The 27,470-nt window shown below is 43.7% G+C and overlaps 1 protein-coding gene across 1 annotated transcript in view; it reads right to left on the minus strand.

Annotated features, from left to right (window-relative positions):
* The window catches only part of LOC122686753 (ATP-binding cassette sub-family C member 4-like), a 119,530-nt gene that overhangs the window by 24,166 nt on the left and 67,894 nt on the right, over window positions 1-27,470 (minus strand). Inside the window, 6 exon segments of the mRNA XM_043891995.1 lie at window positions 3,603-3,794; window positions 4,852-4,952; window positions 7,719-7,829; window positions 9,007-9,126; window positions 10,599-10,749; window positions 23,707-23,786. Of these exon segments, the coding sequence (XP_043747930.1) occupies window positions 3,603-3,794; window positions 4,852-4,952; window positions 7,719-7,829; window positions 9,007-9,126; window positions 10,599-10,749; window positions 23,707-23,786 (755 nt within the window).

Below are 27,470 nucleotides of genomic sequence, written 5' to 3' on the forward strand. Positions count from 1 at the left end.
TTACCAGTCATCAAAAAAACTGCCTATGGGAGAGAAAGGACTTTACTGGAAGGTCTTGTTCAAATGCGATGCTGAGTCAAGAGGTCTGGGTGAACCTGAGACTCTGCATGTCTAAGAAGCTCCAGGAGACACAGGTGCTGCTGGCCCTGGCACCGCAGTCTGAGTCACAAGGAATGAGGAAGGAGGCAGGGGAAGCGGGATAATCTGGGAGTGAGGAGAGGGATTTCTGAGAAAATATCACATAAAAAAGGAGAAAAGATAGGAAACATATTTTTGCACATTATAGCAAGGTCTAGTAAGCATCTGTAAAAATGGATTATCCAAGCAATAGCTCTGAGGCGGGGGGAGGAAAAAAAAACCCAAATCAATCTACCTCCAGCGATGGAAAATGCTCTAAAATGGCCCAGGGCTCTAAAATGATCAAATCAATTACAAAATCATCTACGTGAGAAATGCAGCCCATGTTCATAATCTACCCAGGAAGGCTAGGGTGATATTTACCTCGTTTGGGGTCTTTATTTTTACTTGCTATTTCTTACACGAATTAGAAACCAGCATAGCACCTTCTACACTTTCTTATTGACACTATCATCCAGAAATCAGGACAGCAGAGGAGACAATGGAAAGAGAACAGAGCCCCACTTCTGCTGGGTGGGCTCACTCCCATATTCCTTCCAGCAGCTTCTCCCAATCAAATCTAACACCAAAGGGGTGACCTGGAGTGATGGGGGTGGGACAGGTGAGCGGGAGAGGGAACATGGGATGTACACAGGTGGAGTGCAATGGTTTCATGAACACATTGCCTGGGTATAATCTCCAAACTCAGAAACGAAGCTACCGGTGATGCTCTGAGTAGACCAAGACACCATGAAAAGTCAAGCTATCACAGTTAATAGTTCAGTCTCCAAATCTAATTTTCCCTCAACTACTTCAGAATCTCAGGTTAACTCTAAGACTTTGGGGGTTTAAAATGGAAGAATAAAGGTATGTTTGTCCCTAAGGTGTACTATAGTTTCACACAATAATAATTAATATTTTTGGCATCTGGGGAAGTTTAAGATGAGTGTGAATGAACAGACTTCCCTGGTGGCTCAGACGGTAAAGTGTCTGCTGAATGAACAGAATTACATTTTAACGGGAAATCTGACAGACACATCACTGGACATGAGCTCCAGTGAATGTTTTCCCAGCACAGGAGTCCTCACATTCTCCCTGGCCCTCAGTTAAACTGGAAATAATGAGAGAGCTTCTGCCATATGATTTACTGAAACTGCTCCCTAGGTATCATTTAGGCATCAAGGTGAAATTTTTTTTTCGTATCACAAGTGTTGTTGTTGTTTAGTTGCTAAGTCATGGCCGATTCTTTTGCAACCCCATGGACTGTAGCCTGCCAGGCTCCTCTGTCCATGTGATTCTCCAGGCAAGAATACTGGAATGAGTTGCCATTTCCGTCTCCAGGGGATCTTCCCAACCCAGGGACTGAACCCATATCTCCTGTTTGGCAGGTGGATTCTTTACCACTGAACTACCACGGAAGCCCATGTCACAAGGGTATCACTCATTAAATTATAGCTATACTCTACTAGATGCATCTATGGTAGAAAGAGTTTTAAAGAACAGTTCTTAAAGTATTTAAGAACTGTGTTTATAAAGTATTTAAAACACAAGGTGATCAGTTTATGGAGTTGCCTTGTGTGGGTTTTGGCTACTGGTTGCTCACATCTGTGTAACTCACTCACTCTCCCAGCCAGCAGTCCCTCAGCACCCACTCTGTGTCCTGCAGAATGCCACTTTCAGAGGAACAAAAATGAAAACAAGATGCTCTCTGATCTTAAGAAGCCTCAGGGTTCTGTGTGACACAGATAAAAAATCACAAAGCATACCACGGGTGCTTTTAACTGTGATAAAATGTACCAATTTAACCATTTTTAAGTGGACAGTTTAATGTTAAGTACATTCACATTTTTGTACAACCAACCTCCAAATTATTTTTGCCTTGTAAAACTATACCCATTAAAAAACATCTTCCCATTCTCTGGCAACCATCTTTCTACTTCCCGTCTTTATGAAATTTTTTTTTTTTACTCTAGGAACCTCATATAAGTGGAATCATACAGTATTTATTCTTTTGTGTCAGGTTTATTTCACATATCATGATGTCTTCAGGGTTCATCCATGGGTCAGAATTTTCTTCCTCTTTCTTTTAAAACTGAATAATATTGCCTTTTAAGGATGTAATACATTCTGTTTATCCACTCACTTTCAACATGGACACTTGGGTTGCTTCCAACTTTGGCAGTTATGAACACAAGTGTACCATACATACTATCTTAAATAATATATAAGATCCTGTGGAAGTATAGAGGGGCTTGAAGAGGCATGTGCATTAGAGTTGATTGTGAAAATGAGGATACATCCACCATCTAGATGATGGAGAAGTGTCCCTGGGTTCTAGGGCAACATTCACACTGGAAGCTGGGAGGACAAGGTGCTCTGGGAGAATGTTCACAAGACAGAGGATGAGATGGTTGGATGGCATAACTGACTCAATGGACATGAGCTTGAGCAAACTCAGAGAGATAGTGAAGGACAGGGAAGCCTGGCCTGCTGCAGTCCCTGGGGTCACAAAGAGTCTGACACAACTTAGCAACTGAACAACAACAATACAAAGATCCAAGTGTAGGGGGTGTGTGTATGGACTTGAGGCTGGAGAGGTAGGTGGGGAAAGAGATTCCTATTGCCTTGTCTGTTATGGTTTATTCTCTTCTTAAAGAATCAACCCTAGCCCCAGCTGAGGGTCCCAAGCTGAGTGTGAAAGGAACATCACCAGCAGACATGGACACTGGCAAGCCCACAAACCCTTCTGCCATCTCCCAAGTGGATCTTCCCCTGCTCCTTTCATTTTGCTTTCATCAACTTGAGCAAGTCTCTGGACCCTGCATCCAGCTGGGGGCTCTGGTTCCTCACCCTTGACAGACTCACGATTCTGGACTCTTCTCTGATGGCCCCAAGCTGGCCAAACATTTCCTAATTGGAGTGGACCCAGGGGTGAACTATGGTTCCAGCATCATCTTACCCAGGCCAGTAAGGATCAGATCTGTGCTAAAGAAAGAAGCAGTCTGTGGGTGAGAGTAGGGGAATGACAGCTCAGTGTGGGTGAGTGGAGGACAAGTCTATGGGAAGGGCCAAGGGACAGAGGAGGAGGCTGCAACTGAAAGGTTGGGAGGAAGAGAAGATTCCAGAAGTACAAAGAAGAAAAGATGGAAAGGAAGGAGATATTGGAGAGTTAGGGACAGGGTGAAGGGGTTGACTTCAGAGACTCCACATGAATAATCAGGTGAAACATGCAGTATCCCGGGTCAGGTTAAGTTCCACCTCCAGGATCCAGGGCCCTCCAACTACTATGAGGGAGCTCACGATACAAAGAAGTGCTGGGATCCTCACTATACGGTGGTCAGTTTCCAAGAAAGTTTCACCCACGATGTCACTGATCTAATCTGCATCCAAGAGGAACAAAGAGTTCCCTGACACATGGACAAGGAAGTCAACAGCAGAGGTGGTGCTAAATCTAGACTTTAAAGAGGTAAATGGCAGAAACAAACCTTTTTTTTTGGTTCAGTGCTTACTGTCAGGTCATTCAATACCAGAGGCCCGTCTGGGCTGTACTTGAAATTCACATTGTTAAAGGCAATCACCCCGTTGTCAGGCCAGTATGCTGGTGGACGGAAGTCAAGTTCCCAGGGCGCTTCTTTCTTAAGCTCTGTATATTCAATAACCCTTTCTGTTGACATCATCTGAAAGACACATGGCATCACGTGGGTTAGGAACAGAGGGTCTGGTTTATGCATGTTCAGAGACTGTAAATGAGACATTTTGCTGTTTCATCTTGATATCTGCTTTTGTATGGTTAAGAATATCCCAGGTCTTATCATCCCCAAAGCACAGAAGTAGGAGTCTAAGAAAGACTTTGATGATATGTCATTTTCTTGTAACACTTTCACTTATAGCTACTTCCTTCAATATAGTATTAAAACTAAAAACTTTAGAAAGATGGTAAGATTTTATTGATCTACCTTCACACCTGAATTGGCAAACAAGAGTTTTGTCAAAGAAAAGAATAATATGAACACCAATCAGTAATGTGTGGCTACAGAAGGGCCCTGTGTCATCGTTGAGCAGAAAGGGACAGTCATCAAGCCTCATTTTAATTATTAGTCACTTTCTACTCTATAAGAAGAGAGAAGTGGAAAGATTTCATTTTTATTGTTTTTCTCCCTTTAGAAGAAGGTGCAAATATTCAAAAGAGGACAAAATTTACATATTAATTAAGACCTACTAAACAACCACAATTTGACTAATTTGATAGCACATTTCGAGATGCAGCTTATCCTACAAGAAGGGACACCCACTAATTCAGGTGGTCAACAAGTATAAATGCTAAAATGAGAGATGGCTAGGAGATATGTTAATTAAATAACCAACCTTAAAATGTCAAATTTTACTTTTACCAAAAAAGAGAAATTACCCATTAAGGAACAAAAATAAACAAACCCCTAAGAAATTGACTTATATCCTCTTAGGATTTTAGAACTTCCTTCCTACAGTGACATTTATTATCTTTGAAGACATCTTGTGATGAATATAAAACCTGCTGACATGATACACATAAGACTGAAAAAAAGATATATGCATTTTATTTAACATTAATTTGAACAGATGGACGAAGGATCTCAAAACCCTTGTTACCACAATGTAAAAATAACAGCTTTACTACTTTATGCAAGAATTGCTTTTATGCCATTTAATGGCAAGGAGACTAGAAGAGGCTAAGAACATAAAGATAAACATTACCATGTTTTCCACTTCAGTGCTTTGCCTGACACACCACTGGAACATCCTCATGAGTGTGAGGGCAAGAGAGAGTACCAGGCCAACCTGCCCAGGAGTCCAAGCTGAACGAGGAAGAAGGGGAATAAAGTCAGTCCCATTCTTTTTTAAATTTTGTTTTATCAAAGTATAGTTGATTTATCTTTGCTGTACAGCAAAGTGATTCAGTTATATACACATTTTTCTTATTCTTTTCCATTACAGTTTACCACAGGATATTGAATATAGCCCCTTGTGCTATACAATTAGACCTTGTTGTATATCTATACTATATGTAATAGTTGACATCCACTAATCCCAAGCTCCCAATCCATCCCTCCCCTATAGCAACCATAAGTCTGTCCTCTATGTCTGTGAGTCTGTTTCTGTTTCACAAGTAAGTTCATTTGAGTCTTATTTTAGATTCCACATATAAGTGATGGGCTTCTCTGGTGCCTCAGTGGTAAAGAATCCTCCTGCCAATGCAAGAGACTTGGGTTCTATCCCTGGGTTGGGAAGATCCCCTGGAGAAGGAAATGGCAACCCACTCCAGTATTCTTGCCTAGGAAATCCCATGGACAGATGAGTCTCATGGGCTATAGTCCACGGGTCACAGAAGAGTTGAACGTGACTGAGTGACTAAACAACAACAACCACATATAAGTGATACCATGTGTTATTTCTATTTTACTTCACTTAGTATGACAATCTCTAGGTTCATCCATGTTACTGCAAATTGCATTACTTCATTCTTTTTTATGTCCATTGTATATATGTGTCACATCTTCTTTATCCATCTGTTGATGGACATTTACATGGCTTCCATGTCTTGGTTATTATGAATAGTGCTCTTATGATGCAGCAGGGTGCATACATCTTTTTGAATAATAGTTTTGTCCAGGTATATACCCAGGAGTGGGACTGCTGGATCATATGGCAACTTTATTAGTTTTTTGAGGAAACTCCATACTGTTTTCCATAGTGGCTGCACCAATTTACATTCCCATAAACAGTGTAGGAAGGCTTCCTTTTCCACACACCTTTCCATCATTTGTTATCTGTAAGACTTCTTAACAATGGCCATTCTGACTGGTATGGCATGGGGTCTCATTATAGTTTTAATTTGCATTTCTCTAATAATTAGCAATGTTGAGCACACACACACACATTTGCTTGTGCCTGTTGGCCATCAGTATGTTCTTTAGAAAAATGTCTATTTAGGTCTTTTGCACATTTTTCAACTGGGCTTTTGTTGTTGTTGTTACTGAGTTGTATAAGGCGTTTGCCTATTTTGGAAGTTAAGCCCTTGTCGGTCACATTATTTGCATATATTTCCTCCCAGTCTGTAGGTTGTCTTTTTGTTTTGTTTATGGTTTCCTTTTTGGTGCAGAAGCTTGTAAGTTTGATGAGGTTCCACTTATTTTTATTTCTATTGCCTTGGGAGACTGACTTAAGAAAACATTGGTATGACTTACATCATGGGATGTTTCACCTGTGTTCTCTTCTAGGAGTTTTATAGTGTCATATCTTATGTTTAAGTCTTTAAGGCATTTTGAGTTTACTTTTGTGTATGGTGTGAGGGTGTGTTCTAACTTCATTGATTTACATGCAGCTGGCCAACTTTTCCAACACAGCTTGCAGAAGAGAGAAGTCAGTCTTGTTCTTAACTCCAAGCCTTCTGTCACTATACCCTTCTGTCACTATACCAGAAAAAGTCCTTTATAATATTTAAATCACCTGCATATAGTGATAGTATTACTTATACTTTTACTATCTATTGATTGAGACCATACAATGTTTCCATACAATGGAAACAAACAAACCAGACACCCCGCTATGAATCCAGAAAGACTATTAAATGAGTTTATTAATCCCAACAGGATTGAGGTACACTTGACAGCATTATACAAGTGAGAGATAATGTCATCACTCAAACTTTGGTCATTATGGTTTCAAGAACCATCATCTAATTTTACTTTCTACATCCAATGCAGCTATAGGCAGAAACCACAGAAAACAAGGCAATGGATTCAAAGAGTCACTGCTTGAAAATATAAAATACTACTCTCATTGTTCTTTTACTAAAGATTGTGATTAAGTGTTGTTGTTTAGTTGCTAAGTCATGTCCAACTCTTTGTGACCCCATGGACTGTAGCCTGCCAGGCTCCTCTGTTCATGGAACTTCCCAGGCAAGAATACTAGAATGGGTTGCCATTTCCTTCTCCAGGGGATCTTCCCAACCCAGAGATCAAACCTATGTCTCTTGCACTGACAGGCAGATTCTTTACCACTGAGTCACCTGGCAAGCCCCCAATTTTTTATTTATTTTGGCTCTTCCAGGTCTAAGTTGTGACACGTGGAATCAGTGTTGTTAATATGGAATAATTACAGATGGTGAATTTATGCCACATATGTCAACATCTGTACATCTGGTATCCAAACAGTGGTGAAGACATTGTTCTTTCATATAAAGAATCTTTATCACCCCAGTGCATCAGGCACCTGCAACCAAGAGATCAGAGAAGCCTTAAAGCTAAAACCTAAAGCCCGAGGGTGGACAAAATGCTTAATTGTAAACTTGGCTGTCTCCTCCCAACTAAACAGAAGTCTGCTTGCTACAGCTATGTAGAACTTAACTCATCCAAGAAGAATAAAGGGGCTCATCAAGACTCAAATGACTCCTTTATATGGGTCAAACTGTGGAATCACATGTTGCAAATGCTTTAGTACAATTCATTAGAACCAGATGGTTTATGGTATTAGATAAAGTGGCAAGAGTTAAATTTAACAACTGTTAATACACCTAGAAATTATAATCATACCACAAATATGGTATATGTATCTGTACTTACGTTCTTCCAGAATCAGGGCCCCAAAGGCAACAATGATGACCAAGAAGGCACAGACAATATCCAGCCACATGGCAAAACATTGGGACATGGTCAAAAGCATGAACCAGCTCTCTGGATTTATGAACCATAATAAGCATAATAAATAAATGGGGAAAAAAAAACATGTTAGCTGCTTTGAATGAGTCAGTCAAGCTATAGAAGATTTTTATACAATGCAGTAGATCAGCCAAGTGACACACACATATAACTTGAGATTCCAGAAAGCTAGGTTTTGACATCAGACAATATATAGGACACATACACAGGAATCAGTCCAGGTGCTTTATGGGAAGCATCCATTGAAAATGTGAACCTACAGGTTAGAAACAGAAATGTGATCCTAGTAAAGAAGATGGAGAAATGGTGTCATTGGTGCATTTCTTGCTGCACTGGGTGTCAGAGTGAGACTCATCCTCTCATAAAGTCAACCGTCCCCAGATCCTTGATAGAATGTGCAGCTCATACACTGTTTCCACACTGTCTGCACTTACTAGACATGTTTACTCTGAGGAGCCGGTATCTAAATGGCCATGAGTTAACAGGATCTACATGTGGCTTTCAAAGTGCCATTTTATTTTCAAAATACAATAAAGATTGGAAAGATGGGTCTGAGTTTTACAGACTTAGAGCACATTCTGAAATTTCTACCCAGAAAAAAAAAATTCACTGATATAAAGTATAATACACATCAAGTGGGTGGGAAATCAGGAAATTATTTTCCTTAATTATATCTGCTGCCCTGAATGTTCTGAAAAGAGAGTCAGCACACTACAGCAGGGGTGGGGGGCAGGGGAGGGTGGGGGGTGGCAAGAACAGCCCACCACTTGCTTTTATAAATAAAGTTTTATTGGAGCACCATCACGGCCATTTGCTGATGTATTATTTTTGCCTACTTTGGTGCTACAATAGCAAAGTTGAGCAGTTGCAATATGGCACACAAAGCCTACCATGTTTACTATTTGGCCCTCCGAAAAAAATGTTTGTTGACTCCCGCCCTAAAGGGACAAAGCCATAGGACATGGTGACGGTTGGATAATACAAGCCAGTTAGGAGAGAAGCGGGGTGTGACGGGGAGAGGGGAGCACAGAGGGGATGCTGAGAGGAGGGGTGGGGGAGGCGGGTGTGCAGGGAGGGAACCTGAGGCTCACACAGAGAGAGGCGCTGGCCAGCAAGACCACCTGAGAGGGGGGTCAGGACTCTGAAGGGAGCACATCCCATCCTTTGAAATCATTTCCAGAAACTTACAGACCTGAGTGCAAGTCCTGGCACGTCTCAAACAGTTTCTGAAACTTTTGTTCGGCTTTGTAGGCCTGGATGGTCCGGAGTCCCTGGAGAGAAGATGCTAAGTGGGAAAATATTGGGCTTTGTTCTGTGGAAGCAGAGACAAACAACATAGATAGTCAGGGAGACTGGATGTGAGGAAACCCACCACCTCCCATGTTCTTTTGTTGTGTGTCCTGCCAAAGGGCACATCCGGCGCTTCCGGGAGGGCTGCCTGGGGGAGGAGGGATGATGCCCTTTCTGGAGTTGATCTTCCACGTGACCCTCAAGCTCCTGCTCACACCAACCTTCACTTTAACAACCTGGAAATGAAAGATTCTCTTTGAACCTATCTTTGACTAAATTAAAATTGTAGCTAGTTTTAGATAAATAAATTAGATTTTTCTACTTAGTAGATACAGACAACCATGGGAAACAGTATACTTCTCTTCTTGGTGTGGTTTCTAGAAAATTAAGTTTGCATTAATTTGCAGTCACTATCCATAGTCAAGGTTTCAGATACAAACATCTTTCCTTACTTTTTTACAATCATCCTCATTCCTTTTTTTTAAATCTTCTCTCCTTATGATTTTATGTTAATAATGAGTGACTATATCTGTGCATTAACAATAAGATAAGCACTAGATAATTTCATCCTGAGATTACCTGTAGGATAGAATGAGTGATTGAAAGTCGCTCAGTCGTGTCTGACTCTTTGCGACCCCATGGACTATACAATCCATAGAATTCTCTAGATCAGAATACTGGAGTGGGTAGCCTTTTCCTTCTCGTGGGGATCTTCCTAACCCAGGGATCAAACCCAGGTATGATTAACTATAAATCGTGTTCCCCATCATTCTAAAACTAGGAATGTGAATGTAGTAATAGACTAAATGGGTACTGAATAGATCCCCTTCCTTTGTTCTCTCAAGGTGGTTATTTGCAGCATTCATTTATGTGAAAAGCCTTGGGGAAGGGGGCCACAGTGTGGCAACACCCCAAGTAATGGTGATGATAAAGAGCAAATCTGAAAATAACAGGGCTTATCTTTTCAAAACACTTAACAACTGCAACTTATTTGCCATCTTTGGAGTATGTGAGAGAATGTATTTTCCAAATGTATCACCTCTGACATTATGAATATATTTCCTGATGCCTCTTTTCCTTTTCCTAATCTTTTTCTTTCCTTGTCATTTCTAGTAACTCTGGGGGAAGAAAAATTCCCTATTTTCCTTCTACATTAATTGCAACATAACATTTTATGTTTAGAAAAATGTTTACTGCGTGGCTGCTATGTCAGGGAGTGTGCCATGAGCTAGAAGAAGTGGCCCCTGTCCTCATGGCGCTCACATTCGCTCTTCTTGTGCTGAAATGCAAAAGCTGTGGGTGACCCCCCCACCAGCCCCACTTGCTTTAAGGGCCACACTGACTCACAAGGGCTATAATATGCAAATACCTAACGTTGATCTAGGGAGAAATTCCAGAAGATAGCGTCTGCAGGATGTCAGGGGTCTGGGTAATTACGGCATAAATGGAAGCCAGCCTGCACTGCCTCCCCAGCCTGAGAGCCCCGGTACTCACTTGCACATTCCAGGCGTTTGACATCTCCTGATGTATTTAGGAAATAGAGCTGAAGCAGGAAGAAAACAATGCCAAGGAGAGCCAGGGGTATCGCAGTCCAAGGAATCATAGCCACCATCACAATCACCATGCCAATCACAAGTAGAAACGTCTGAAATAGTGAAGACAGACACGGAGGCCTCCTTATGAAAGATTCTTTTCAAAGATAAACTTTAATAGATTGCTCTGTTAGGATTAAACTCCTTTCCTCGAAAGATGTGTTGGAATGGCAGGGAAAGCTTTCCTATCCAAAGGAAAAAGAATTATAGGTGCTCATTACAATATTTATTGCATGTGTCCAACACTATCATAAGAACTTCAAGGCATTAGCTCTTTTGATACTCTCAGTAACCCTAGGAGGCAGGCATTACTTTTTATTTTGGCCATGCCATGAATCTGGCGGGATCTCAGTTCCCTGACCAGGGATTGAACATGGGCCACAGCAGTGAAACAAATCAATCCTAGCAATCCTCACCACTAGACACCAGAGAACTCCCCTAGGCAGTACTATCTTTAACAAATGAGAATATTTGAGACTCAGAGGGTAGTTGTTGAATCCCAAACTATCAGGAGTCAGTAGGTGTTACTGATACTAAACAGATGAGCAAGAAGATATCACAGATGAGGAATCCAGAAACCTCAGCTGTACACACAGGGATAAGGAAGTGGTTAATTACAAATTCTAAGCCCAGTAAAAGGGGGAAAAATGGAAATGTCAACCTTTGGAAATGAGAATTCCACTTTCTTGGTTTTCCATCCCTAGTTAATATTTACTGAGTGCTGACTGTGTACAGAGCTTCACATGTATGAACTCAATAATCCTTACAATAGCCCTATAAAGTAATAGTGTTATCTCATTTTACAGACTGAGACACTGAGGCACAAGAAGAGGAAAAGCAACTTGATGGAGACTGGAGACTGCAAAGCCTAAGTCATGGAGCCTGAGAGGTCATGCCTTGAGCCATTATGACATATTTAGGCTTGTTTCCAACATACAGCTAAGTAACATTAAGCTAAGTACTTAAAATGTCCATTTCAAAGGTAAGTGATTATTATAACAGCAGATACCATTTACCAGGTGTTTGCATGTGGTAAGAGTTCCACAAACATTTATTTCACTTAATTATCACCTCACCCCACAAGGTGATTTTATATTGGGAAATGATCTTGGTCCAAAAAAGCAGCAAGTAGACTAGAAACCCAAGTCCTTGGCTGACTCAATGATTTAAGTATCTTTAGCAAGAAAAGTATAATATGATGGTGGAAAGCTTCAGGCAAGAATGCAGTCAACACTTAGCATCTGCCTGTTATGAAAGTGGAGTGAATAGTGGAGATGTGAAGATTCACATGGCCTGGACCAAGGCCTCTGAAGGTTACAGACCTTAGTTGGATACAAATCCGTGATGGTTTGCACAAGGCCCAGAGTGCTATGGAAACACAGGGAAGAATATGTGAACACTTAGAGGATTCTAAGAAGACACTTCAGAAATGAATTTCACAGGCTGGTTTCTCTGTCAATATGAAGGCTTGCTTAAGCTTCTGATCTTTCTCCTAAGATGCTTCCCTCTCTCTGGGCAATCTTATCACCTTCACAGATTTAACTACCACCTGCTCAGTGAAGAATACGCAGGTGCCCTGCTCATCCTAGACTCTTATTTCATTATCTGCAGTATGCCTTGAGGTCCTAAGCGCCAAGATAATTGAATTAAAACTGACAGAGCTGGAATTGGAAATCAGCAAGACTAAAATTTTCTCTCATGACTGAGAATGTTTTATACTTGAAATCAGGTAGCATCTCTCCCTGACCCTCTTAAAAAACATTCGAAAATATGTGATGGATTTGGATTTATGAGGGCTAATTAACCATGTGCTAAGCACACAGTGGGTCAGTCAGCTATGGAAACTTAACCTTGGCTTAGTTTGCAGCAGCAAACAAAGAGAACTCTTCACAAAATTTTAATGTAATTAATAACCACTGTCAAAATAGGATACTGCTTTAGTGAGAAATTGCTTCTGGGGATAAATTATATACCTAAACTTGTCAGGAAGCATTTAACAAGAGGCTTGCTCTGTGCTATTTGGGATCTGTCAGGAACCCTCTGGCCCTTATTAATTCCTGAATGTTCAGGAATTAAGAGGAGAGGCATGCCTTTCCCTGGGGCTGAGGAATCCAGGCATTTCTCATTATAGTGATAAGTACCCTCTTCCTTTTTATGAGCCATACGGTAAAAGGTGATTGTTTGCAACTCTCTCTTTGATAGGGATCATCTTATGTTTTGTAAATCTGGAATTTTAATCTTTATCTTTGCTGAGAATAACTATCTTGTAAGACAGTATATATGTGCACGCCATGTTGATTAAAACACCTTTGCTCCATCAGAGCTTTGGTCCCTGTGTCTTTCTTTCTTTTTTTTTCTATCTCTATCTATTTCTGGCTGATTCGCTGGAGTGCGGAAGCTGGCTGCGTAACCCAGGGAATGTTAGCCTCTTTCCTTCTTTCACTCTCTCATTGTCGACTCCGGACCATCAGGTTCCGGTCCATTAAAGGACCAACATAAACCCACATGACACATTTAGAAAATAAACTTGCAGAGGAGAAAACAATCAGATATCTGTGCAGTAAAAGCACTCTGCCTCCAAGTCTCAACTTAGTTCACATTAGTAAACAGGAGAAAACTTTGCCCACAGGCTATGTGGTCTGCAGTCAGATAATCATTGCTGCATGTTTTCTATGTGCAACTTTTGATAAATGCATTTCATTTCCACAATTAATACTTGGAAACGAAAAAGTCCCCACAAGCTTAATCACTGAAAAGTAAAAAGAATTAAGCAACAGGAGAAACATCCCACGTGAGCAACAGCACTGAATGAGATGAGAGCTGAAGTGACCTCAAATCCTTCTTTAGAACCTGAAGTTCACAGACAAAACAAAGGCAGTGTAATCATCTTTTGAAAGGAAAGAGTTCTCTGTAGGATGCACTCTTTGTCTTAATCTTAAACCGGATGCCCCTGTATTCTATGTATCTTTGGGCTTAGCACAACCTGCAGGTCTTCCAGTCACACAATGTGCTGTGCTTAGTCACTCAGTTGTGTCCAGCTCTTTGTGACCCCATGGACTGTAGCCTACCAGGCTCTTTTTTCCATGAGGATTCTCAAGGCAAGACTACCAGAGGGGTTTGCCATTCCCTCCTCCAGGAGATCTTCCCAACTCATGGATCAAACCCAGGCCTGCTTTATTGCAGGTGGATTCTTTACCATCTGAGCCACCAGGGAAGCCCTGATCACACAATACCTTGCTTAATGTGTTGATTCTTTCCATGGATCACAGTGGAAATGAAGAATGATTAATTGAAGGATAACTTTGTGAGGCTGCCAGAGTTAATACCGTGACGGGCGGCCTGGACCTAAGTTTTAGCTTCCCCCGAAATGGTAAGATTCCCTACCCCCATCAGGTAACCTGGAGCCAGCCAATCAATATGCGCCCAGTAAGAACAAAGGGAGAGCTGAAAAGCCCGCGAAAGTCTGTACCGATAGAATTACTTTGCAAACATGTAACCAATCCGCTTAAGCCAGCTACTAACCGCTTTTGCATATCTTATAAATTTGTGTACCAAGCTTGAGCCAGGGCTTTTCTGACCCTGCACCACTGTGATGTTTGTGGCAGAAAGCCCTGGCTCGAGACAGTAATAAACTTCCCTTTTTTGCGAGTTGCATTGTCTTGGAAGCCTTCTCTCTTCCCGCTCGGGGATTCGGACATCGGGCATAACATTTGGGGGCTCGTCCGGGATCCCTTGACAGGGAGAAGAGAACGCTTACAGGACAAAGGGGAAGGATAAATAATAACACCGGTGCTCAGGAAGCAGGGGGAGCAAGCCGGCGTAAGGCCAAGGCCAGCGGACGCGCTGGGGGGCAGCCGACTCCGCGAGAAGGCTTTTTATAAAGGGGGAGCAAGCCGGCGTAAGGCCAAGGCCAGCGGACGCGCTGGGGGGCAGCCGACTCCGCGAGAAGGTTTTTTATAAAGGGGGAGCAAGCCGGCGTAAGGCCAAGGCCAGCGGACACGCTGGGGGGCAGCCGACTCCGCGAGAAGGTTTTTTATAAAGGGGGAGCAAGCCGGCGTAAGGCCAAGGCCAGCGGACGCGCTGGGGGGCAGCCGACTCCGCGAGAAGGCTTTTTATAAAGGGGGAGCCAAGCCGGCGTAAGGCCAAGGCCAGCGGACGCGCTGGGGGGCAGCCGACTCCGCGGGAAGGAAAGTTCCTCTCCCGACCCCGAGCCTGGTGAACAGCGGACGTCATTCGGTAAGGTGAATCTGCTACCGGGAGGCAAGAAAATTCAGGGGGCCCGAAAACCCAGCGCTGTGTCGTCGGCCGACGTTTGTTTGTCCGTGTGTTTGTCTTTGGCTCTCCGTGTTTTTTGTGTGTGTGTGCCGGCATTGTCTCTAGTCTCGTTCTCTTCTGGTGCATCGTTCTTTCTCACTTCTGACTTATTCTCTCTCTTCCTTACCGTTTATTCTTTGACCATGGGGCAGGGAGAATCTACCCCACTTTCTCTCATGACTGACCATTTTTCGGATGTCAGGGCCAGGGCCCATGACTTGTCTTTGCTAGTCAAAAAAGGTAAATTAATAACTCTTTGTTCTGCAGAGTGGCCCGCCTTTCAGGTTGGATGGCCTCCGGAAGGCACCTTTCAACCGTCCATCATACAGGCTGTGAAGGAGAAGATTATGGCTCCTGATCCCTGGGGCCATCCGAGTCAAGTCCCCTATGTCATGGTCTGGCAGGATCTAGTAGAAAATCCGCCTAAATGGTTAAAACCTTTTGTTTACAAACTTCCTAGTTCCTCCAGTTCACAGGTCCTGGTGATGGAGACCCCCCCGGAGGAAACCAAAAAGAAAGAGGACCCAAAACCAGTCCTTCAGGAATCATCTTATCCAAACCTGATAGATCTAGAAACGGAGATAAGGCCTCCGCCATATGTGCCCTCCTTGCAATCCCCTCCGAGGAGAGAAGCTCCCACAGGTGAACCGAGAGGATTAAGAGGGCCAACGGGAACCGACCGTGAGGGGGGACCGGCATTGGGGACCCGGGGGAAAACTAAGGGAGATAGGGGTAAGCAAGACCCTGGGGACCCAGAGTTACCTTCATCCACTGTTCAGGCGCTCCCCGTCCGAGTGGGACCAGCTAACCCGGACGGAGAGCGAACCTATCAGTACTGGCCCTTTTCCACGAGTGACCTGTACAATTGGAAGACCCAAAACCCTCCTTTCTCAGAGAAGCCCCAAGGCCTCATTGACCTCTTAGATTCCATTTTGTTTACTCATAATCCCACCTGGGATGATTGTCAGCAGCTGTTGCAGGTGCTCTTCACCACGGAAGAACGGGAGCGAATTCTGGCAGAGGCGCGGAAACGGGTACCAGGGGTCGACGGGAGGCCAACCGCCCAGCCTCATCTTGTGGACGAGGGGTTTCCTCTGTTGCGGCCTAACTGGGATTTTGAGCGGGTGGAAGGTAGGGAGCGTCTCCGAGTGTACCGCCAGACTCTAATGGCTGGCCTGCGGGCTGCAGCAAGAAAGCCGACAAATCTGGCAAAGGTAAATTTAGTAAGGCAAGAGCCCACTGAAAGCCCGGCAGCCTTCCTAGAGAGGCTGATGGAAGCTTTCAGGCAATATACACCTATGGACCCCCAGGCTGAGGAGTCACGCGCTGCAGTTTTGTTAGCGTTTGTGAATCAGGCAGCCCCAGATATTAGGAAGAAATTACAAAAGGTAGAGGGATTGGGAGAACAGACAATACAGGATTTACTGAAAGTAGCTGAAAAGGTATTTAATAATAGGGAGACCCCAGAAGAAAGGGAAGAGCGAATTCGGCGGGAGGAAAGGGAATTAGCGGAAAAGATCAGGAAAGAAGAGAGGGAACATAGGGCGAGGGAAAACCGGAAGAACCAGAAGGAGCTAGCCCAGATTCTTTTTGCGGGGTTAAAGGCCGGAACAGAATTGAGGGAACCTCGAGACCCCCGGACGGGAGAAAAAGAAAAACCAAAAAGGCAGGCCCTAAAGAAGGATCAGTGCGCCTACTGCAAAGAACAGGGGCACTGGAAAAACGAGTGCCCTAAGAGGGACTCAAGGAGAGGAATGACCCAGAGAGAGAAAATCCCCCCCGGAACTCGAGTTCTATATGCGGGGGAAGACAGTGACTAGGGGAGTCGAGACTCGGCACCCCTCCCCGAGTCCTGGGTAACCATACATGTGGAGGGGAAACCCGTTGGCTTCATGGTGGATACTGGCGCCCAACACTCTGTTTTAAATCAAAAACTGGGACCAATGTCTAAGAAAGCCAGCTTAGTGCAAGGAGCCACGGGGACAAAAAGATATTGTTGGACCACAGAACGGAAAGTAAATCTAGGGACCCACCAGGTGTCCCATTCGTTTTTGGTGATACCAGAATGCCCAGCCCCTCTACTTGGAAGAGACTTGTTGACTAAAGTTAATGCTCAGATCCATTTTGACCCAGGGGGAATGTCAGTCACGGATGGACTTGGACAACCGATACATGTCTTGTCCCTAGCCTTAAGGGATGAATACAGACTTTTTGCGCCTAAGCCCTCAGAGACCATAGCACTAGATGTACAACCGTGGGTCCATAAATATCCATTGGCCTGGGCAGAAACAGCAGGAATGGGACTAGCTAAACAGAGACATCCGGTCGTCATCGAGCTAAAGGCCGAGGCAGTTCCTGTGAGGGTGAGACAGTACCCTATGAGCCAAGAAGCTCGGCGGGGGATCACTCCCCACATTCGACGGCTCATGGAGGCCGGAATTCTCAGGCGATGCCGATCCCCTTGGAACACCCCCTTACTGCCGGTGAAGAAGCTAGGGGGGACAGATTACAGACCTGTCCAAGACCTGCGAGAAGTCAACAAACGGGTGAGTGACATACACCCAACTGTCCCTAACCCGTATACCCTCCTGAGCAGTTTACTGCCTGAGTACACTTGGTACACTGTGCTGGACTTGAAGGATGCCTTTTTCAGCCTACCCCTGGCAGTCCAGAGCCAAGAGATATTTGCCTTTGAGTGGACTGAGGAGGAGGGCCAACCAGTAGTACAATTAACTTGGACCCGCCTCCCACAGGGGTTCAAGAACTCCCCTACCTTGTTTAATGAGGCTCTGAGTGAGGACCTCTACGAATATCGGGCTTGCCACCCAGAGGTCATTCTGCTACAATATGTAGATGACCTTATGTTGGCTGGAACCACAGAGGAAGCTTGCAGCCGTGCCACTGGGGACCTATTACAGACCCTAGGCATCTTGGGGTATCGCGCTAGCGCAAAGAAGGCACAAATAGCCCGGCAAGAGGTCACCTATTTGGGGTATAAGATCAGGCAGGGGCAAAGGTGGCTAACCCAGGCCATGAAAGAAACAATATTGCAGATACCAGAGCCCAAAAACCCCCGCCAGGTGAGAGAGTTTCTGGGGACTGTTGGATATTGCAGACTGTGGATTATGGGGTTTGCTGAGAAGGCCCGGCCCTTATATGAGGGAAGTAAAGAGACCCCAAAGTGGACTTGGACTGAGCCAATGAAACAGGCTTTCCAGACACTCAGACGGGCCCTACTAGAAGCCCCAGCCCTTGCCCTGCCTAACCCAAATAAGCCATTCCAGCTGTTTATAGATGAAAAGCAAGGAATAGGAAAGGGGGTCTTGACTCAACAATGGGGACCATGGAAGCGGCCGGTAGCATACCTTTCGAAGCGATTAGACCCGGTGGCCGCTGGGTGGCCCCCTTGCCTTCGCATCATTGCAGCTACAGCCCTCCTCGTCCGCGACGCTGACAAGTTGACGTATGGACAGCAACTCTCGGTTTACACCCCCCACGCCGTGGAAGGGGTTTTAAAGCAGCCGCCGGGTAAGTGGATCTCCAATGCCCGCTTGACACACTACCAGGCCTTGCTGCTCGATGCCCCACGGGTGCGTTTTCAGACCCCTTGCTTCCTAAATCCGGCCACGCTCCTACCCAATCCAGAGAAGGACAGCCCTCTCCATGATTGCAGTGAGATACTGGCTGAGGCCCTGGCGGCACGAAAAGACTTAACTGATGTACCCCTAAGCAACAGTGAGCTAGTATGGTTCACCGATGGGAGCAGTTATGTAAAAGATGGGCAAAGGAAGGCGGGAGCAGCCATAGTTGATGATTCAGGGCAGACGATATGGGCTGAGACACTACCCCCAAACACTTCTGCACAAAAAGCAGAATTGATTGCCCTAATACAGGCTCTGGAGCAAGCCAAAGGGAAGAGAGTCACCATTTTTACTGACAGCCGATATGCTTTCAGCACTGCCCATATTCAAGGTCCCATATACCAAGAAAGGGGATTTCGGACAGCTGAGGGAAAAGAGGTCAAAAATCTGCCTGAGATTCGCAGGCTCTTGGAAGCTGTCCAACTACCCCGGGCAGTAGCTATAGTACATGTCCCCGGTCACCAGAAGGGAGAAGACCCTAAGGCGCTGGGCAATCGTGCTGCTGATGCGGCCGCTCGAGAAGCGGCTAGCCGGGACTATGCCGCCCCCATATTAGCCGTGGGACTTCCACCCCCTGGTATGGGGACCTTGCCACCAGTTCCCGAATATTCCCTCCCCGATCTCGCCTGGATCAACAAGGATACCACCCTCCAGAAAGATGACCAAGATGGATGGTACCGAGACCAAAACAACAACCTGATCTTGCCTGCCTCCCTGGGTCGTCACCTGTGTGAACACCTGCACACAACTACACACTTGGGAGAAAAAAAGACCCTAACACTTCTCCAGATGGCCTGCCTGAGGTTCCCTCGTCAAAATGTAACTGTACGAGAGATAATTCAAGCCTGCAAAGCGTGCCAGCTGATGAGGGCAGAGAAGAAGCAGCACTCGGGAACGAGGTACCGAGGGGAAAAGCCAGGGCAACATTGGGAGATAGATTTCACCGAGGTAAGGCCAGGCAAGTATGGGTACCGCTATCTGTTGGTACTGGTAGATACTTTCTCGGGGTGGGTGGAAGCTTTCCCCACTAAGGGAGAGACAGCAATAGTGGTTGCTAAAAAGATCTTAGAGGAGATAGTGCCTAGGTATGGGCTGCCAGTGACTATGGGCTCTGATAATGGACCTGCCTTTGTGAGCCAGATTGTACAAGGGCTGGCCCAAGCTCTGGGGACGAAATGGAAGTTACATTGCGAATATAATCCCCAGAGCTCAGGACAGGTTGAGAGAATGAATCGGACCCTAAAAGAAACTTTGACAAAGTTGGCAATAGAGACTGGCGGGGACTGGGTGACCCTCCTCCCCTTTGCACTCTTTCGGGCACATAACACCCCTTATAAGCTGAATCTTACTCCTTTTGAGATTCTGTATGGAAGACCCCCTCCTGTGTATCCTATTTTCAAAGGAAAATATCTGCCACCCCCTACTTTGGGACAATTCCAGCAAACTCTGATAGCATTAAGTAAGGTGCATAACCATGTTTGGAAATTGATTCGAGAGATACATGAGGGCCAAAACAAGAGGGCCCTCCCCTCACATAATATTGGCCCAGGTGATTGGGTTTGGGTAAAACGACACCAATCTAAAGTATTAGAACCTAGATGGAAAGGCCCTTATGTTGTTCTCCTTACCACTCCTACCGCTGTCAAGGTCGACGGGATTGGACCCTGGGTTCATTGCAATCACGTGCGGCAAGCCACATCGGAAGAACAGGAAAAAGCGCGAGCAGAATGGAAGGCGAGTCCTCACCCGTCAAATCCTTTGAAACTGAAACTCGTCCGCTGGGAGACCTCCTAATTCTCCTGCTGATGGCAGCTCTCATCGACCCAGGAGCGACCAGTCATAACCCCCATCAACCTGCTAAGATCACATGGAAACTCAACGACGGGCAAACTCATGAGCTGCTCAATGAGACCTCAGGAATCCACCCTCCAAACACCTGGTGGCCGGACCTGAACTTCGACCTCTCAAGCCTCTTCGCAAAGCAGGACGGTCTCCATGATAAGTACTATAGGGATGGGATAAAAAACCATAGGTTGGGGTTTTGGGCTTGCCCGGGCTATATAAAAAATAACTGGAAAACCTGTGGTGGCATAGAAAGCTATTATTGCAGGAGCTGGAGTTGTGTGACCTCTTGTGATGGACCCCAGAGGTGGGATGTCGGAAACAGAGATCTAGTTAGCTTCACCTTCAAGGACCGTAGACACCAGGGGCCTCAGGTACGAGTACGATTTAACCAGGAACGGGTGAAGAAAGAAAACCGCTGGACCTCAGGACTGACTTGGGGTTTTCAGCTCCACGTAAATTGGCCCGGCCCCTACCCAGGCGAGCTTTTAATCATTAAACAGGTTATTGAGCCGGTGCAGGTACATAGTTTAGGTCCCAATCTGGTCAAAGCATTACAGGGGCACAAGGCGACCCCCAAGCCAACCCCCTTCAGACCAAGCTTGCCAGGAACATTTAACATCTCCTCTACCCCTAGCCTCAGAGGCAAACTGACAGAAACCCCTGGCCCTCTGGCTGTTACCATTAGCTCAGCAATTCAGGACCCCCTATGGGCCTTAGTGAATGCAGCCTTTACGGTCTTAAACCATACCAACCCTAATGCAACCCAGTCCTGTTGGCTTTGTTATAATCTTCACCCCCCCTTCTATGAGGCCATAGGCCTCAATGTCTCTTACTACTTATCTTCAGGCCAGAACCCACCCCCATGCCGATGGGAAGAACGCAAGGTTGGCCTCACAATGAATGAAGTTTGGGGACAGGGACTCTGTTTGGGCACAGTGCCACGTGATAAAACTTCCCTCTGTGCCCGGACTATTAGTAACCTACGCTTATATGGCAAAAATTGGATTGTGCCAGAGGTTGGGGGCTGGTGGATTTGTTCACATACTGGGCTAACCCCATGTTTAAATGTGAAGGTTTTTAACCAGAGTCAAGAATTCTGTGTTCTGGTTGCTGTAATGCCAAAAATCTTATACCACTCTGAAGAGGTTATGTACTCACATTGGGACCGAGAATTGCCAAGACAAAAGAGAGAGCCAATCAGTGCGATCACCATGGCAGCCTTGTTCAGTCTTGGGCTGGCAGGAGCAGGGACAGGAATAGCTTCACTATCTCTGCAAGGCCAAGGGTTTTCTTCCCTACGAGCCGCCATAGATGAAGATATAACTCGCATAGAAGAATCAATCAGCCACTTAGAGAAGTCTCTGACTTCCTTGTCTGAGGTGGTCTTGCAGAATAGGAGAGGATTGGACTTGATTTTTCTCCAACAGGGTGGGGTCTGCGCGGCTCTGGGAGAAGAATGTTGTTTCTATGCAGACCATACAGGAGTGGTAAGAGAATCTATGGCAAAAGTAAGAGAAGGGCTGGCGCAACGAAAGAGGGAACGGGAGGCCCAGCAGGGATGGTTTGAGTCTTGGTTTCAACGCTCCCCCTGGCTGACCACCTTAGTTTCCACCCTCCTGGGCCCGCTTATAGTGCTATTATTAACACTCACATTTGGCCCTTGTATTTTAAACCGGCTAATGTCATTTATTAAAGAACGTCTAAATACCATTCAGATTATGGTATTGAGGCAGCAATATCAGATGGTAGCTCAGGATGAAGAGAAGGATTCCTCTACAGGAACAAGAAGACAGGGGGGAATGTGAGGCTGCCAGAGTTAATACCGTGACGGGCGGCCTGGACCTAAGTTTTAGCTTCCCCCGAAATGGTAAGATTCCCTACCCCCATCAGGTAACCTGGAGCCAGCCAATCAATATGCGCCCAGTAAGAACAAAGGGAGAGCTGAAAAGCCCGCGAAAGTCTGTACCGATAGAATTACTTTGCAAACATGTAACCAATCCGCTTAAGCCAGCTACTAACCGCTTTTGCATATCTTATAAATTTGTGTACCAAGCTTGAGCCAGGGCTTTTCTGACCCTGCACCACTGTGATGTTTGTGGCAGAAAGCCCTGGCTCGAGACAGTAATAAACTTCCCTTTTTTGCGAGTTGCATTGTCTTGGAAGCCTTCTCTCTTCCCGCTCGGGGATTCGGACATCGGGCATAACAAACTTGATCTCTTCCCTAGCTTCCCCTTCACTAATTTGTGAACAAGATAGCATCTGAAGAAAGAGCATGAGAAGTCTACAAACCTGCACACAGTGGGGGACGTTGATGACTCTGACCTCCATCTCCCTGATCACCTGTAATTACTTCCTTTTTTCCCTTTAAAAACTTTCATGGTTGAGCAGACTCTTCAGAGGTAGTTTTTGGGGGACACTGAGTCCACCATCTCCCCATCTCCCAATTGCTGGCATTCGGGTTAAAGGCAATTATTCTTCCTACTAACATTTATGAGTACTGATCTTGTAAGCAGTGAGCAGTGGGACCTGGTTTGATAACATCTGGATAGAAGATATCTCTGTAGGGTTGTTTGTTTGCTTAAATACCTTAAGTTACAGCACTCAACATGTGAAAAGTTACCTACAAAAACAAAATTTCTGAGATGACTTTGATCCCATGCTCAAATTATTGGCTTAGATGCACTTGCCTTTAAAGGCTTTGTATCTTCAACAACTCCTCTCTACTGTCCTGGTAAAGGTATTATTTTCACCGTATTATTACATATCTTTCTAAGTAATTACACCTGGCTTTATTCAAAACAAAACAAAAAAGTTGCAGTAAATATGTGTCCTTTGTGGTAATAGAATGCATAATTTAGCTCATCTAAGCTATCTCTCTATGAGAGGTGCTTGTTTCTGTTACGAAATGTGCTCACAGTAAAGGGAATCCACCCCAGACACCTGGAAGGCAGAGGTAGAACCACTTGACCAGCATGTCGCGCTGCTTCAGACCAACCTTGACATAACTGTGTAGCCACTCCTGCCCCAGGAGTTACTAATGTTAACTCAGCCTCCCAATCACAACCACCCCTTTCTCTCACAACCATGATCTTTACTGAAGGTAACAAGCACATTGCCAGACTGAAGCCCACCCTTAGCCAGTGTGAAAAGGCCTTGAAAAACAGCACTTTACTATTCCCTGTGAGAGCTCTGACAGGACCGCTTTGTTACCTGAATTAAATCTTGAAATGTCAGGGGCAGTAAGTCATCCATACGCCCGATGTCTTTGCAGAAACGATTTAAAATTCTTCCTGAAAGAACAGGATATGAGAAATTACTCATTTCCCCAGTCACGCCCTTTAAGAGACAGAATTCATGAACAAATCAAAACAATATTTTTAAAGTACATATATATATATATATTTAATATATTACAGAGTCATATGAAATATGCCAATGTCTGTGGTAAAGAAAGAGAAAATAGGATGATACTTAGAGAAATAAAAATACCAAATGACTGCTGGTGGGGAATTGAAATTGAGGCATTATTTTTTAAAAGAATTGGTGGGGGGACTCTTGTGGCAGTATCAAGAAAGGTTGGTGGATTTGAGGAAGTTTCCTCCTTTATGTCCATCCCACCTGAGATACCTACCAAGTGACAAACTGGTAAACAACTACAAAATTCTTAAGTTAATCCCAATTGTTACACTAATTTTGCTGATACTTTTTAAATAAATATAGTTACAAACTCTCCAATATTTTTTTCCTTAAAAAGTTTATAGCACCTTACATTTTGAAAAATTATGGATTCCTGCCATTTCCAAGTTGTAAGCTTACTACAGGGGTAATAAATTGTTATTTTTAGAGGTACAGCAGGTGGGACAAACACAGACTCATGCTTAAGCATCCAAGAAGACCAGAAGGATGTAGGCAGGAAAACAGAAATTTTTTATTTTTTTTTTAGGAAAACAGAAGTATTTCTTAATGACTAAAAGATAATTTATCATCATTGATTTTATTTCCCCTCTCAGAATCCATGAAAACAATATATCCTAAAGACTGCACGTTTGGAAGATTGTCACTGAGCAGGATCTCTGATAAAAGCCATGGAGCATGTCCACTGGAAAATGCCCATATGCATTGTTTTATGATTTGGGGGGATTCTTAAACCATGAACCACAAGAACTGAGGTGGCCATGAGAGACGTGGGCCAGGTGAGAAATGCTGATTCTGGGGGAACAGGACACCACCTGTCACTTGACTCCTCCTGTCACAGGAATGCACTCCTAAAAAGTACATGCACTTTGTCTCCAAGAGGGGTATTTTCCCTTGCGCAGTCCACCTCGAATGCCCTTCAGGGCAAAATGCAGTGAGTAGCTCCTATCTTTGGGAGAATTATAACTGCGAAAATTTGAAACCTCTGTCATGCAGCAGATCTCTGAAACATTAGATGGTATATAGAAACTACTATCACAAAAATCCTCTGACGTTTTACAAACTATTTTTGGTTTTCTTTTTCATTAAATATTTATAAGCGAGTTCTACAGGATGACAGAATCATTGCATTTCATAGCTTCAGGCCTTTCAGACATGACTGAGGCTGAATGCAAGACTCAGGACGAGTAGATGCTCCCTGCCTAACACACACAGCTACCTGACAGCCAGGTGTTCATTCAGTAAGTGCTGTCTTCACTCAGGTCTGTCTACCCAAAACTACGCATTTCTTCACCTTCCTCAGTGCCATTATATATCCCAAATGGTAAGTTACAACATTTACATGGTTAGTTTACTAATGCTAATTGGGCAGTATTTATAGGCGAGTTGTATTTATTCTGTTGCATTTGTTATACCTTTAAAAGCTTTAAAAATAAAATCTATAGTTTATAAGAACTGACCAGGAATCTCATTTTTATCCCAGGTTGCTTTAACCATATTTTGCATAATAGGAAGTTTTAAAGTATCAGATTGTCCGTGTGTTAGAAATGCAGAAAGACTGCCTGGATTTAACCGGACTGAACAAGCCACAGAATGTCTCTAAAAACATTCTGTAATAAAATTTGAAGCCTTGACAATCTAAAACTGCCTTAGGTCAACTTTAATTTTCACTTGTGACATTTTTCATTTTGCCTACTTTTTGAAAAAGCTGAATACATAGGCATTCTACATTTTGACCCGTTATAACCTTTTTTTAAAAATATAGTAAGTTCCTGCTACTCTTAAAAAGTACATCCACTTCCCTGGAATAATTCCAATGTTCCTTTTAAATAGAACTTATAACTTTATAAAATTTCCAGCTGTCTATTACACAATAGGCCTGTAAGAAACTTTTGCCTTATCATTTTCAAGCAAAAAGTAAACCAGATATTTGGTGCTTATATGCAAAATTAAGCTCTCCCTGTGAAACCAAATTAAAATGAACTCATGAGTGAAGCAAAGCCCTGATGAAAACAGAAACAAAGACAAAACAAGCAAACAAACATAAAACATACTGTGGCTTTTTTGTGGCTTATTGGTCTTAGTCATTTGTCCACTTTTCCTTGCATCTGGGAAATCACACACATCGTTTCCCATTCCCAATTGTTCTATAAAATTTATAATATTAATTTGGATTTTATAGAAGAAAAAGACCAAAAAATCCATAACGTTTCACCAGGTCACTTAATCAAAAAATCAGTTAATGCCAGGTATTTGCTATGCATTTCTTTAAATGCTTTACATGTATTAATTCTCCTCATTCTCACACACAAAAATGTTGAGAATATTATTGTACTATTATCTCTACTCTACAGAAAGAGTTGAGGTCAACAGAGGTTAAACTTGACAAAGGTCTGTCTCTTGGTGGCTGGGATGGGACTCACATTCAGAAGAGCTGACTCCAAAGTCTGTTTTCTTTACCAAGGGTCACATGGATCCCACATGACATAGTGGTTCAGAACCACTATTGAAAAATAAAAACCATTCAATTTAGTCTGGGTAAAGTCTAGAGTCATTTTTATTTGCTGCTTAATTTTCAAACTTTGAATTTCACAACTTTTTAATAGAATCTATTGATAGGGATCTTATTCCAGTGTGACAGTCTAATTCAAAAGGAGCCTTTCTCTCTCTCACACACACACCACTCTGAATCAGTGCTGCTTAAGATAACTGTGCTTCTGTCAAGAGGATCTTGACTGTGCCAGTGAAGTGACTGGCACAGCTATTGCAAAGCTCTGTTCTAGAAGAACTGAGACATTGGAAAATCTCCGCCTTCATCCCAACTCCATGTCCATTAATAGATTTTAAATGTACACAGATGACAAGCAATGTTTCGTCTCTTATCTGACATCAAATTTTTAAAAAATGGACATAACAATTAAGGGAAGAGAAAACATGAGGTATATTTTCAAAAATACTCAATGTTTATCCAAAATCTGTAAGGTACTCATTTTAGTACCTAAGACTTCAAACCTTAATCTCATCTAGAAAGCAGTCATTGGATACAGCAAGAATCAAGAGAAGACATACCTGAAAACCAGGCCAATTAAGCATGAAACTCCTACAGTTGCTTTGTGAAGGGAGATGGGAGTGGTTAGAAAATTTGGCACCAAAAGGAATTAAACCTCCTTCAGTTTTAAGCATTTCCCATTGTAGGAGTGAAATCTACTCACTGGGTCTAAAACATTGGACAATTTGTTAATAGAACTAGCTGATCTTGTAAGATAAACCACTAATTGTCTAGGTTACACAGGTGCTGCCTTCTATACCTTTTGTTAATCTGACTATTTGTCTCACAAGTATTTACTTAATCTTAAATCAAGGAAAAACAGTTTTCTAGTAACACTGATGACTCATCATTTTGAAATAGGTATTTATTTTCCTTCCATTCACAGGGCTATGTCAAGACTAACAATTAAAAATTGGCATTCCTCCCTTTTACCTCTTAAGGGCCTGTAGTTTATAAAATAAAACAATTAGGTATCAAATATTTGACCCTCCTAAGATTCATCTTCAATGCA

The sequence above is a fragment of the Cervus elaphus genome, chromosome 30, assembly GCF_910594005.1.
Source record: "Cervus elaphus chromosome 30, mCerEla1.1, whole genome shotgun sequence".
NCBI lineage: Eukaryota > Metazoa > Chordata > Mammalia > Artiodactyla > Cervidae > Cervus > Cervus elaphus.